General features: G+C 48.8%; 1 protein-coding gene across 1 annotated transcript; it reads left to right on the forward strand.

Moving 5' to 3' along the window:
* The first annotated feature begins 3,625 nt into the window (after window positions 1-3,625).
* Window positions 3,626-13,032, forward strand: LOC106983293 (SEC14-like protein 3). Its single transcript, XM_015081460.3, has 12 exons — window positions 3,626-3,783; window positions 4,766-4,841; window positions 5,118-5,161; window positions 5,282-5,341; window positions 6,386-6,574; window positions 7,508-7,603; window positions 8,262-8,322; window positions 9,494-9,577; window positions 10,445-10,551; window positions 10,942-11,081; window positions 11,178-11,347; window positions 12,184-13,032. The coding sequence occupies exons 1-12, from the start codon at window positions 3,730-3,732 to the stop codon at window positions 12,303-12,305; spliced, it is 1,203 nt and encodes a 400-aa protein (XP_014936946.1). The 5' UTR covers window positions 3,626-3,729; the 3' UTR covers window positions 12,306-13,032.
* The last annotated feature ends 872 nt before the right edge of the window (window positions 13,033-13,904 follow it).

The raw sequence follows: 13,904 nt of genomic DNA on the forward strand, positions 1-13,904 counted from the left end.
TTTGAGAGAGAGAGAGCGTGCAAGAGGAGGAAGGGCCGAGAGACAGGGAGAGAGAGGATCTGAAGCAGGCTACACGCTGAAAGCAGAGAGCCCAACACAGGGCTTGAACCCATGAACCATGAGATCATGACCTGAGCCAAAGTTGGATGTTTAACTGACTGAGCCACCCAGGCACTCCTAAAGTTTTTTAATTTAAGAAGGAGACAAAACTGCCCAAAAGTATAGATGGGAAGTATACTGTCTCAGATTGCTACCCAGAGTGTCATCAGAACTCTGGTGAGGCACCCCCAATTCCCCTCCACCTCCCCTTTTCAGGCCATCCCCATCTCACCTTACAGCCATCTGAACCCTTCCTACTTGCCTCTCCCCAGCAACAGTCACCCCATGGTGATGCTTCTCCTGGGCCCCCTCTGTACTCACCCAACTGGTTCTGGTATGACTTATTTAGGGGAAGGTGGGCAGAAATATGACCATGCTGGGGCCCAAGGGGCCTGAGGGGCAGCCTTTTCACATTTCCTAGTAACCGCCTAGAAGGAGGGATTCCAGGGCGTGGTGTGGGTGGCCCCATCTGCCCCCCTGCCACTGTTTGCTTCTGTGGCTGTTGCCATGTTCCCCTGAGAGTTTGGCAAGCTAGTAGCTAAACATAATCTGGGGATTTACTTGGAGAAGACATGTACTGGGTTTGGGGGCTGAAGGTTCTCCTTTGCCAGGGCCTTTGTTTCAGAGGAGGAAAATTAATTCTGCTGGCCTCAAAACACTCTGTAGCCCGAGGGGTGTGGACCCAGGCTTCCTAGCACACAATGATGATTTAGACCATTTATTGAGCACTTACAGTGTTCCAGACACAATGTGCCTGGAACAAATGTGCCTTCCAAGGAAAGGCGAGGTTGGGCTGTGGTTCTGCTGCAGGTTCCACAATCAAACAGGCTTGGGTTCATATCTTGGCTCCCCTTTTCCTGGCTGAGTGACCTCAGAAAATTTTCTTAATCTCTCTGATCTTCCATTTGTTTGTAGAATGGGGATACCCTCATCTATTTCCAAATGGTCCCATAATGATGTAATAATACTCAGAGGAAATGCTCCACAAATGGGAGACTGTGAGCTCCATGCAGGCAGAGACCTAATCCATCTTGTTTACTGCAATATCTCCAGCATTGCACACACTCCTCACTTTCCCACCCCCATGACTTTGCCCATGCTGGTCCCTCCACCTGGAATGCCCTTTCCTCTACTCCAATCCACTAACTCACATCCTTCCTTTCGCTCAAATACCACTTGCATCCCATTGGGGTGACTTCTGTGTCTGGGTCCTCTCCCTGATTAGGACGGAAACTCCTGGAGCTGAGACTGTGCAACAACAGAGCACTTAATTGCCTGGGCTTAACTCTGGCTAAGTTACTTAACTTCTCTATACTTCAGTTTGCTTGTCTGTAAAACGGGCTTAATAATGGTACCTACCCCTAGGGGTGTTCTGAGGCTTCAACGAGGTAATGCATTTAGGATGGAGCTTGGCATGGGATAAGCCTTCAATAAGTGTAGTGAACCTGCACTGTTCAATATGGTAGCCACAAACCACATGGGGTGATTTAAAGTAAAATTCATTAAAATTAATCAAAATTGAATTTAATTCAATTCACACTTATATTTCCCAGCCTCACTAACCATTTTCCTATCTAACTAGAAGCTACCAAATATGTCCAATAGGACAGCCCAAATACAGAACATTTCCATCATTGTGGAAAGTTCTATTGGATGCTGCTATGAATGATGATGCTGTGGGCGCAATAGGCACTCCTCCTGACTCTCCCTGCCCTGCCTCTGATGTCCCTAGAAATAACTGGGGCACCTCACATTAGAGGGATGAGGGAGAGAAAGGAGACTGGTGGGAAATAGGCAGGATTAGGGGCTAATGAGAGAGCAGTGGAGAAACCCAATCTCCATCTGCCACCAGTCTGGCAGGAAGTGGGTGTGGACAGCAGCCGGGGCTTTGCAGAAAGACGCTGGAATGTGAAGTGGGGTGGGGCTGAGGTGTGGAGTTACCTAACTGCTCCTGAGTATGCCTGGCCAGGTGCCTCAGATGGAAGGAGATGGCCAAAGATGTCCCCCCTTCTCCTGGGCCAGACTCTATCAGGGCCCAGAGCAAAGAAGGTGTGCAGCACTAACTGATGTCAGCTGGCCTAAAGAAGTCCCAAGATAGTCCAGGGATGGGAACACAGGATGCTTACAGACAGGGAACCTGGGAGAGCCCTGGGCTAGTCCAGGGGCCATTTCAGCCCACCTGGACCACCTCAAGTCCTGGAAGAGGTGACCACATGGATATGCTGTGATCTCAAGCAGATGCACTTCTAGTTTCTTTATAGGTAGCTATTGACAATGTGGCCTCTGCTTTCTTGGAGTTTCTGGCAGCTGGACAAGAGTAATCCCTTAGATGTTATGACCCTTGACAGTCTATATGTCTCCTTAGATCTTCTCTGTGACTGCATAAGGACAGGGCAAGCACTGATAGCCCCATTCCATAAATGAGACAAGCGACACTCAGAGATGTTATCCTGAAGGGGATGTCTCATAGAGGAATGGGGAGGAGGGCTGGGCCTCGCAGGCATTTCTAATGGTGGAACATCAAGCAGCATGACAGAAATCAAAAGGCAGGGAAATCCTCTGGGCTTCCTTCATCACCTCGCACACTTGGTGGACACCCCTCACTGATCAGGCGTTTGAAATCCGAAGGGTGCCTGGGTGGCTCAGTAGGTTAAGCATCCGACTTGACTCTGTCTCCTTAGATCAGGTGACAGATTTTGGCTCAGGTCATGATCTCACAGTTTGTGAGTCTGAGCCCTGTGTTGAGCTCTGTGCTGACAGTATGGAACCTGCTTGGGATCCTCTCTCTCTCCCTCTCCCTCTCTGCCCCTACCCAGCTTGTGCACACTCTCTGTTAAATAAATAAACATTTAAAAAATCTCAAAAAACACCCTGACTGTCCCCCAAGACTATCAATATGCACCACCTCTCCCTTAGGGCCCAGGGCATGAGGGATCGCAGTGATGGGAAAGCAGGCAACAGGATGGGGGTGCTCAGCCCTTCCTCATGCTGAAGGTTCAGGGTCAGCATTGCATCATAGAAATCCTATGATCCTGTGGAAAAAAACAAACCTTCAGCAAGGACACATTTGAGTTCCATTTTTCTGCCCTAGCCTGTCTCTTCTTAAATATGGATGCTTGGTGAAAAAGGATGTGAGTTTCCCACCCCCAACAAACTGAATGAATTATTTACTGGATTGGCCAAGTCCCTGACTCTTACCAGTCAGAGCTGGGTGTAGGGGGTGACCTTTGCATAACTCCAGGTGTGGGGTCTCTTTTTTAGGGAGATGGGGAGACTGAGGATGGGAGAGAAAAAGTGCCTGCAGGGAGAAGTCCTCACTCCTCCTGACATTGCCCCCTTCTCTAGAGGTCTGGGAGCATGGATGGAGGTTTTACAGGCACCCAGCCTGGACAACCATGCCCTCTGGCATGCTATCCTGTGCCCGCCTGCCCCCCAGACCTGTCTCAGAGCCAAGCACGGGACCTCACTTAATCCCAATTATGTAACGTGCAATCCAACAGTTGGCTAAGGAGGAGGGGCCTGGAGCCACACCCAGGAGTGGGGCAAAAGGCTCTAGCTGGGTCAGGGCCACAGATCAAGCTTGGCTTCTGCCTGAAGCGTCCCCCACTCCTCCAGCCGCAACCAGACACCATGAGTGGCCGAGTCGGAGACCTGAGCCCCAAGCAGGCAGAGACCCTGGCCAAGGTGAGAGACCCTTTCCCTGGACCCCCAGAAGAAAAGGGTTGAGGGGCAAGGGGAGGAGGTGGCCAGAGCCCTGGCCCACTCTGTTGGCTTACAGTGTCTTTGTTATTTTCCCTTTACTGTCACCTTACCCAGGGCCATGCTCCAAAGCGGCCAGTGACATCAGCTCTGTCCAGGGCAGGAGTTGATGGAACAGTACCGCATCCAAGCAATAATAGTGTGTGCGCCAGATCAAACTTGACTTCTCATGTAGGAACCAGAACTAGAGAGCTCTACCAAACAGCTGCCCCCTTCCTATCCCTCCCAGGCCCCTTAGGTGGGAGACTAAGGATGCTAATGGTCTGCACCTCTGAGTCTGTTCCCCCTCCTTCCCCAGGACCCTGAAAGACAACCTGTCTGGAAGAGCGAGATAGGGCAGGGTGTGTTGTCATCCCCATGGTCAATGGGGAAGGGGACACGTAATCACTAACCATGCTTTTGTAGAAAATGGAATGAAAAAAGGCAGAAGCCTTGGTGAGTCAGCACATGGAAAGAACTATGGATACCTCCATACTCCAATCCACTTGCCCACATCCCACCCACTCATTTATCCTTTCTTTCATCCAACCCTGCACCCCACCCACCCATCTATCCATCCCCCCTGCTCTCTATTCACCCACCAATCTCTTCTTTCTCTACTCAACTATCTCTCTCTCCTTCCATCCATTGATTTCTCCTTCCTTCTTTTTCCATCCACCCACCCATTCCTCTATTCATTCTTCTTTCTATTCATTTACTTAGCATCTATCCTTACTTGCATTCACCTACCCATCTATCCATATATCCATCCAATGATCCATCTCTCCTTCTACCCATCTGCCCACCCATCCTTCCACCATTATGCACCAGACTGCATGTGTAAGAGAAGGGATGATGAAAATAATTATTGGGTCTGGAGGCAAAGGCTAAGTGCAGAAGCCACTTTAACCAGCATCTCCCTTCCCAGTTCCGAGAAAATGTGCAGGATGTGTTGCCTGCCCTGCCCAATCCTGATGACTATTTCCTTCTGCGCTGGCTCCGAGGTGAGGGCAGAGGTTGGGGGGTGGGGGGCGGATCAGGTTGAGGGGCAGCAAGAGGGGCCTTGTCCCAACTGTTCCACAACAACTCATGGCTCTCAGAATCCAGCCATGCCATCTCACTTCATATGTTCAGGTCCAGGAGAAGGGACGGTGCAGAGAATGAAGGTCCTTCCCCGGGCCCCCAGTGCCATGCCTAGCTCCTCACAGCCCAGAACAAGGACGAGGTAACCACAAGGTAGCCTCTATGTCGCCTCACACCTTCCTTCCATCTTCACACAGCTCGAAATTTTGACCTGCAGAAATCGGAGGCCATGCTCCGCAAGGTGAGACGCATCCACCCCCGGAGATTTGGGGAAAGGCTTTGCGGGGGGCAATCCATGTCTTGAGCCCCATCTCAGAGGTGCTGGGAGCCTGTGAGACCTTACCTCTCCTCTCTCTTTCAGTACATGGAGTTCCGGAAGTCCATGGACATTGATCACATCCTTGATTGGCAGCCCCCAGAGGTGAGCCAACCGTCCCCCCCCCCACACACACACATCCCAAGTTTTTACAGACACAGCATTCAAACAGCCTCTGGCTCACTGGAAAGCATGAGTGAAGGCCAGAAAGCCTGGGAAGCTTGTGGAACTGCCCACAGGCCTACAGGCACCTCTCCTATGATAATTATGAATATTTCCTGGGTGTTTATGAGATTCTGACCTGAGTTAAAACTTTAGCCGCATGAACTTATTTAGTCCTCACAGCTCAGTGAGGTGGGTGCAAGTGTCCCCATTTTACAGATGCAGACACTGAGGTCCAGCAAAGGTTAAGCAGCCTACCCAAAGTCCCACAGCCCCAATGTGGAGCTGGGATTTGAATTCATGAAGCTGGGTTCTTCACCACCACAGTCAGCTTGTGCCTCTGAGCCCTCACCTCTAGGGTCTTGCTCAGAACATCCTGTCTGGTGGGAAAGAAACTTAACCCACTAAGGAGTTGGAGAGAACAGTGCCACCCACTGGCACCTTAGTAAAACAATGGACATGGTTGCATTTGTAGAGCGTGAACTGTGGGCCAGTCACTGATACTGGGGAGTTTCCCCAACAGTCCCCTAAAGGAGGAAGTATCTAAACCATTTTACAGAAGAGGGAATGGAATGGGACTCAGAGAGATAGTGTCACTTGTTCAAGGATGCACAACAAGGAAGCAGTAGTGTCTGTATTTGAACCAGACATGTTGACCTTCAGAATCCATGTTTCCCATCACTAAACCTAACTTCTCTCAATGGAAAAGAACGTGGGAGATGTGGGGGGGGGGGGGGACTCCAGAACATTAAGAACTCCAGAAGCCTTCAGCCAGGCCCAGGTAAGGCCTGGCTCTGCCATGTACTCATTGTAAGGCCCTCCTCTGAAGGTCCCTTAGTTTTCTCACCTGGACAATAGTGCCACCTTCAGGGAAGGGACAGTGATTGTATCATGTTGTGTGTAGGCTTGGGCCACCCAAGTTAACCTAGTCTGGGGGTCTCCAGGAGGTGAATAATGCCAAGTTCTGTGTATCTTTTCCATGCCCAGGTGATCCAGAAGTACATGCCTGGAGGCCTGTGTGGCTATGACCGGGATGGCTGCCCCGTGTGGTATGACATCATTGGACCGCTTGACCCAAAGGGCCTGCTCTTCTCAGTCACCAAGCAGGACTTGCTTAAGACCAAGATGAGGGACTGCGAGCGCATCTTGCATGAGTGTGACCTGCAGACAGAGCGGGTAAGGCCAGCTCCTGTGTGGGGAGGTGAGGCTGCCAGGGAACATGGTCCCAGGAATACACCTGTGCTCTCTACTATCGCCATCAAAGGACTCTGGAGTTAAAGTTCAGCTCTGCTGCTTCCTAGCTGTGTGGTCTTGGAGAGTGGTCTCCCCTCTCTGAGCCTGTTCCTCACCTATAAATAATAAATAATGGTTGCAAAGATTAAATGAGATAATGCAAATGTATGGCCCAGCACACAGAGCCTCATGCATATTTCTCAACCCTAGTTACTGGTATTCCCTCTGAGGCTGCCCCTTCTGTTCCTTCTGTCTGGATAACTCTACTTCCAGCACACCCTTACCTCCCACACTCCCCTTGGCTCTTTCCCTTCTATCTTTCATGTCTCAAACTTAGATGTCACCTTCTCTGATGTCCCCGTCATATATGGGTTAACATATATTCTCACAGTTCCTGTGCTGTTTATTTGCAGCATCTATCTCAGAACTTATAGTGATCTAGTTGCTTGTCAGTCTCTCTAAGCAGGCTGTGAACCCTTTGAGGACCAGAACTGTGGATTATTGAGTATTATATGTTATACTCTCAGTGTCTGGCACAAAATAGGTGCTTCATAAATATCAGTTGGACAAATGGAGGGATGAATGGTTGATTGAATGGCAGTAAGAAAGGATGGATGGGTGAATTGATGGATGGGTGGGCCAATTAATGGATGAATGGACAAATGGATGGATGGATGGATTATAAATGGATAATGGATGAATGGATGGATGGATGGGTGGGTGGATGTGTGGGTAAATGCATTCACTGTTTTGTTCACTTGTTCAGAGTAGGGGACAGGAAGAATCTCTGAGGGGTCATGTGCTAGGGTCACCGTTTCCCAAGTTTTGAGCCTGCACCCTAAACCTGGGTACTGGTCTTTGTTTTCATCCTTGCAGCTGGGAAAGAAGATTGAGACCATTGTGATGATATTTGACTGCGAGGGCCTGGGACTGAAGCACTTCTGGAAACCTCTGGTGGAAGTGTACCAAGAGGTGAGGAGAAGGCCCCTGGGTGACCCCTGCCTACTTTAATGATGAGTTCGGTCTGCAGTGACCTTCTTGCTCACTCAGAGCCAGGATTTGGTAAAAGACAGTGGACTTTCTGGGCCCCAGCACTGTGACTCAGGACCTAAATGGCCTTAATGTGTTTCCTGAAAGAGCCCACAAATCAGGCCTCAGATTCAACACTGTACTGACACCACCAGGACCACCTTCTGCCAACCCTTCCCAGCTCTGTCATCCCTAGCTCTGTGACTCCAGCAAGTCACTTCACCCCTCCATGTTTCAGTTTCCTCACCTACAAAATGGGGACACTGATATTCTGCATTTCAAAGGGATGTGGGGATATTCCAGTGAGTTGATATATAAAATGTGTACACAGTGCTTGGCAAATAATGAACATTTAATATATAATAGTCATTAATATTGCTATACTATAATTACTATAAGATTTACTCTAAAAATAATTATTATTAAAATGTGGTTGTTATAGTCTGAGGTGCGAAGCTGTCCTCCAGAGGCCAGTGGAGGTGATGAAAAGAAGGGAAACCCTCTATCTCTCTTTGAACACTCCAGATGGGAGATTGCAAAGGTGATGGGGATAGGAGAAGATGAGATGTAGGCTCTGATGGGGTCTTTCTTGGTTCCACAGTTCTTTGGCCTCCTTGAAGAGAATTACCCGGAGACCCTGAAGTACATGCTCATTGTGAAAGGTGTGGCAAGTGATTTCACTTTTTCGTACCTCTGTTTCCTCATTTGAGCCCTGGGAACAACAAAAGTGCCTTCTTTCCTGGGTAGTAGTGAGGCAGGTTGGTTGCTTGGCTTCATAAAAATCACTTAGAGTGCTTGGAACAAAGTAAGTGCTCCATAAATAGCGATTTCTATGGTTGGCCTTACTGCAAGAAGAGGCAGTTCCAACACTAGCTCTTCTAGGAATCCTCCTTCTTTTCTCCCACCCACATTGATCTCTCCATTCCCAAACTGCTTGTGGTACTGGCATCTGGAACATTCAAGTCTGGCCTCTCCTGTCTGCTGTCTTCTGGAGGCCTCTAGTTGTCTTATGTGTGTTCATCCTGGTTTTTTTCCTGAGTTGTCTGCTCCTTGAAGGCAGGGCCTCTGATTTTCCACTTCTGTTGTATCTTTTGTAGGCCTGGGACCATGTGGATGTTCAATAGGTATTTGTGTTGTTGTTTGAGTGGATTGGTAGATGGAAGGGTGAGTGGATATTTGATGGTTGGCTGGTTAATTGGTTGATTTGTTGATTAGCTGCTTAGTTGATTGTCTAGTTTACTGGCAAGTTGGTTGGCTGTCTAGTTGAATGACTGGTGTTTGGTTGGATAGTTTGGTTGGTTGGTTGGTTGGTTGATTGGGTGACTGGTTGGTTTGTTGTATAGTTGTTAGTTTGGTCGACTGAGTGATCAGCTGGCATTTTTGGTTGAGTAGGTAAGTGAGTAGCTAGTTGGCAGATTGGTTGGTTGGCTGACTGGTTTGTTGTTTGGCTAGATCTTCTGCTGGCTGCAGAAGGTAATTGGCTGGGTGGTTAGCTGGTTGCTTAACAGGCTGATGGGTTTTCTGGTTGGCTGATTTGATAATTGGTTGTTTGACTATTTGGTAGGTTGGCTGACTGGTTGGTGGTTGACTGGTGGGCTGAATAGAAGATAAGTTGATTGGCCATTCTGTTGGTTTGTTGATAGATTGGATGAATGATTGGGTGGTTGGTTGCTTGCTTGCTTGTTGGCTGGTTGACCAGTTGTTGAATGGTTTGTCAGGTGCAGGGCATTTTCCAATTCATGACTCCTCCATATGATTGGCTATGAATGTTATGGAGAGAATGGCCCAATGGAATTATTTTCTCCTCCATTATCTCTGCTTATATCTCTCCAGCCACCAAACTGTTCCCTGTGGGCTACAACCTCATGAAGCCCTTCCTGAGTGAAGACACTCGCAGAAAAATTATAGTATTGGGAAGTAAGTAATTCCAGTTCTATCCCCTGAGCTCTGTGCCACTTAGACTCAGAAATGTGTCCCCAAAAGTGAAGCAAAATGTATTTTACATGACAAAGTCTTTCCAGTTACCTCTGCTTCATTCCCTGTCTTTGGTGACTAAGGCCTTCACACCTTCTTCCTTATCAGTTTCAGTTTGGTTGATAGTCAATCAACCAATGAGCCTATGAGCCTCATTTTCCTTTCAACACTCAACACCTCAGTGCTTCTAAAGCCAATTTGGGCTGGGGAGGATGAGGAAGAACAGTAGAAGAGAAGATGTGATTCAGAGAAGGAAAGGTCAATAAATGCCACTTATGGTCCCCCACAAGGTCCTTGACCTCATAAGGCTTTAAAGTCTCCTTCAGAGGGGAACCTGGGTGACTCACTAGGTTAAGCATCCAGCTTTGGCTCAGGTCATGATCTCATGATTCGTGGGTTTGAGCCCCACGTCAGGCTCTGTGCTGACAGCTCAGAGCCTGGAGCCTGCTTTGGATTCTGTCTCCCTCCCTCTCTACCCCTCCGCCACTCACGCTCTGTCTCTCTCAAAAATAAACATTTTTAAAAAATAAAGTCTTCTTGAGACAATTAGATAATTCTTATCTTCACTACTCGTGACTGGAAGACCCTCAAAAATGTGCCAACCCATCACCTAGGAGGAAACATGTTTCCATAGCAACATAATGTTGGAAGACACTTCCTGCAGTCTGAGGCCTGGGAAGCTGAGGAATTGGCCCTGGAAGCCTAATCCTTGCAGGGTTTCTCCCCAAGCTCAGGTCCCCCTGGTGGGACTGAGGGGCTGACAAGTCCCCTCCATGCCTGGTAACAACTCTTCAACCCCTCTGCCCACAGGCAACTGGAAGGACGGTTTGCTGAAACTAATCCGTCCCGAGGAACTGCCTGTTCAGTTTGGGGGGACTCTGACTGACCCAGATGGGAACCCCAAATGTTTAACTAAGGTATGAAGAGCCCCAGACAGGGGAGGGGAAAGGAATAGAGCTGAGTTCCTTTCTCACCCATTCATTCATTCCACAAATGTCTATGGAGAAACCCCTGTGAGCCAGGTATTGAGCTAGACAGTCCCAGCCCTACCATCACCGAGCTCTCAGAAGCTGTATAGGCAAACAAGAAATGAGGAAAATTTGACTCAGAGGGATGAACTGGAAGGGGAAGTTTCCAGAAGAGGCCTTGACCCTGTAGGGTCAGGGAAGGTTCCCCAGGGGGTGGGAGAAGACGGGGTGAGCAGGATACTTCCAGAAGATGTTGAAAGCATCTCAAGCAGATGAAACAGCACAAACAATGCAATGGCCAAAAGAGAGAAGCAAGCCCATTTTGTCCTGTGTCTGCAGATTAACTACGGTGGGGAGATCCCCAAGTCCATGTATGTGCGGGACCAAGTGAAGACTCAGTATGAGCACTCAGTGCAGATCAACCGTGGCTCCTCACACCAGGTGGAATATGAGATTCTGTTCCCAGGCTGTGTCCTCAGGTAAGCGCCAGGCCACCAACCCATCCCTGGCTGTGTCTTAGACCCTCAAGTTCCCATCAGACTGAGCAGAAACTTGTCCTCCTCCCGCTCATCCAGGTGGCAGTTCTCATCCGATGGTGCAGACATTGGTTTTGGTGTTTTCCTGAAGACCAAGATGGGGGAGCGACAGAGGGCTGGGGAGATGACAGAAGTGCTGCCCAGCCAGCGCTACAATGCCCACATGGTGCCTGAAGACGGGAGCCTCACCTGCTCAGAAGCTGGTGTATGTAAGTCTACACTGGCTGGGCCCCAGCTCTGGAAGGCCACCTGTCTCACAGTTTAGAGGGAGAAAAAGAGGATCAGTGACCACCCCCTTCCCCAGGAACATACAGCCTAGGTTAGTGCTATTCATTCACACAGTTGTTCATTCAGGCCCCACTCTCAAGCATTTGCTACACACCAAGAGCCAGAGACACATAGGCCTTGCAGGGAGTGAGAGCACTCAGGACACAGGCAGAGAATAGGGCAGATGCAACATTTTGCAGGAGGAAACTGGGGCTCTGAGAAGTAAATCAACTTGTCCAGAGCCACAGAGCTGAGTGTGATGCCAGGGTCCCACCTCAGCTTCATGGTAGCTGCATTACACTGGGCAAAATCTTACCAATCCAGACCCTTAGCTTGCTCATCTGTGAAGCAGAGGTTACAAACCCTGTCTTTTGGGGTGGTTGTGAGGAAGTAGAGGGTGTGCACAGGCCTTATCCAGTATCTCACTTTATCCAAGGAGGCTGAGAGGCCTTTGACATTCTCAACTGCCCACCCCACACCTCTATCATGCGATGTCCAGGTGTAGAGACAATAGGATGGAATGGCCATTGTTCTCATTGTCGGTTGGAGCAACTAAAGCCAGCCTGGGCACATGCCAAGAGGAGGTCAGTGTCTGTTTACAGACATGGCTCAAGGGTGACAGCTCCCATGGGAAAGGGACAGGAGTAGTGAGAACTTGCCCCAGCTTAGCAAACACAGCAATTAGGAACAGAGCCTGTCATCCTTCTGGTGGCCAGGGCAGAGACATGGGGAGTATGAAGCCAGATCTAACTACCCATCTGTCCATTTTTTCCCCCAGATGTCCTGCGCTTTGACAACACTTATAGCTTTGTTCACGCCAAGAAGGTCAGCTTCACAGTGGAGGTGCTGCTCCCAGACGAGGGCATGCAGAAGTATGACAAGGAGCTCACCCCTGTCTAGGCAGCCCCCTAACTTCTCAGAGACCCCTGACCCTCTCCTTTGTCTATCTATATACTATCCCCTCAGAAATTGATCATTACTCCTCTTGACACTGAGACTAGTGTGTAGAGAAAAAGCTGCCTTGGGGAAGACTTATATGCTGTGGTTAGATCAGGAAAGGTATGAGAGGCACAGTTTTGGAGGATGCCAAGATTGCATAGGGGAAGAAGCAAGGCAAAAGCAAGAGGTGAATGTCACTGAAACCCAAGAAATAGGAAATGAATCCTTAGCTTTTGTCCTCACTTCTTCTAAGGCATTTGTGTGTGTGTTTGAATTTCTTCCCTATCATCTATGAGCCACGTGGGTTACAGGTATATCTAAATTCTTTTTACTTCTACTCCATATACAGTAGATGTTCAGTGTATACTTGTGAAGTTGAATTAAGGTAATGAGCAAGTAATTCACGGGTATGCCTGACAAGAAGGAACATTACCCGGAGCAGGTTTCAGCACCTCGGACAGAGACAGGGCTGTGGAAGCAGGGGACTCTCCTGCAGGACCCAGGCGATCTAGCCCCCAGGTTTCTGGGAGTGGCTGCCCCCTCAGGTAGGTAGGAGATGCCTGCATAAGGCTTTGTCTGACTCAGCACACAGCTTTCCCAACCCATCACTCTGACCCTTACCCTTTTCCCTTGGAATTCACAGCTTATATTTTAAACAATTAAAGAAATTTTACTGGAAGCAAAGGAAGTCCTATCTGGTTCTAGCTGCTGCCTGGCAGTAAAAATTTAAAAATCGCAGCTATCATCTGATAAGTGATGTCTTGCATATCACACATGGTGCCAAGTGCTTAATGAATTTAGCCCATTTCACACTCAAACCTTCCCTGGGACCACTTATCATGGCCATCTTATGGATAGAAAACTAAGGCTTAGAGAGGTGAAGTCACTCCCAATGTCATACAACTCTTAAGTGGCAGATTCAAGATCCAGGGTTTTTGTTGTTGTTGTTGTTGTTTCTTTATTCCAAAGACATTGCTTTTAATTGTCCCTTAATACCACTTCCTAAGAGCCTACTTACACAAAGAAGGAGAGAAGGAATGATTTGTTTGTCCTAGAGCTTCCAGTAGATGTGTCCTTAGTTGACACCCAGGACAAAATATGTATTATGCCCATTGGGAAGCTGAGGCAATAGAGACCCACCAGTACTCAACTGCATAATGTTTGTTCAAGGAAACTCATGGGAAAATGGGCCAGCTTCTAAACTTTATGCTTCTAAACCTTATGCTTCTAAACCTAGCATGCTGTCCACTGTTCACATGGCCTCTGAGAAGCATGACCCTCTGACACCCACTATGGCCTTGGGTGACTGAGGGAGAAGTAGGGTCTCCCCGATGTTCCTACTCCAAGTCAGGGACTTGGAGTCCCTCACTGGCTTGAGCCCTACATCCTGACACAACTCTTGCCAGGAGGAAACAAATTACACAGAGAACATGGGTGGGTGGGAACCAAAGGGCTAACTGGTCCTTGGGAATGGGTTGCCCAGGACCAAGGCTGCTGGAGTGAGCCAGAGTGGGAGGCCTGACTCTGAAACCAATCAAGCAAACGTTCAGCAGCAGCTAG

The sequence above is a fragment of the Acinonyx jubatus genome, chromosome D3 (assembly GCF_027475565.1).
Source record: "Acinonyx jubatus isolate Ajub_Pintada_27869175 chromosome D3, VMU_Ajub_asm_v1.0, whole genome shotgun sequence".
Taxonomy (NCBI): Eukaryota; Metazoa; Chordata; class Mammalia; order Carnivora; family Felidae; genus Acinonyx; species Acinonyx jubatus.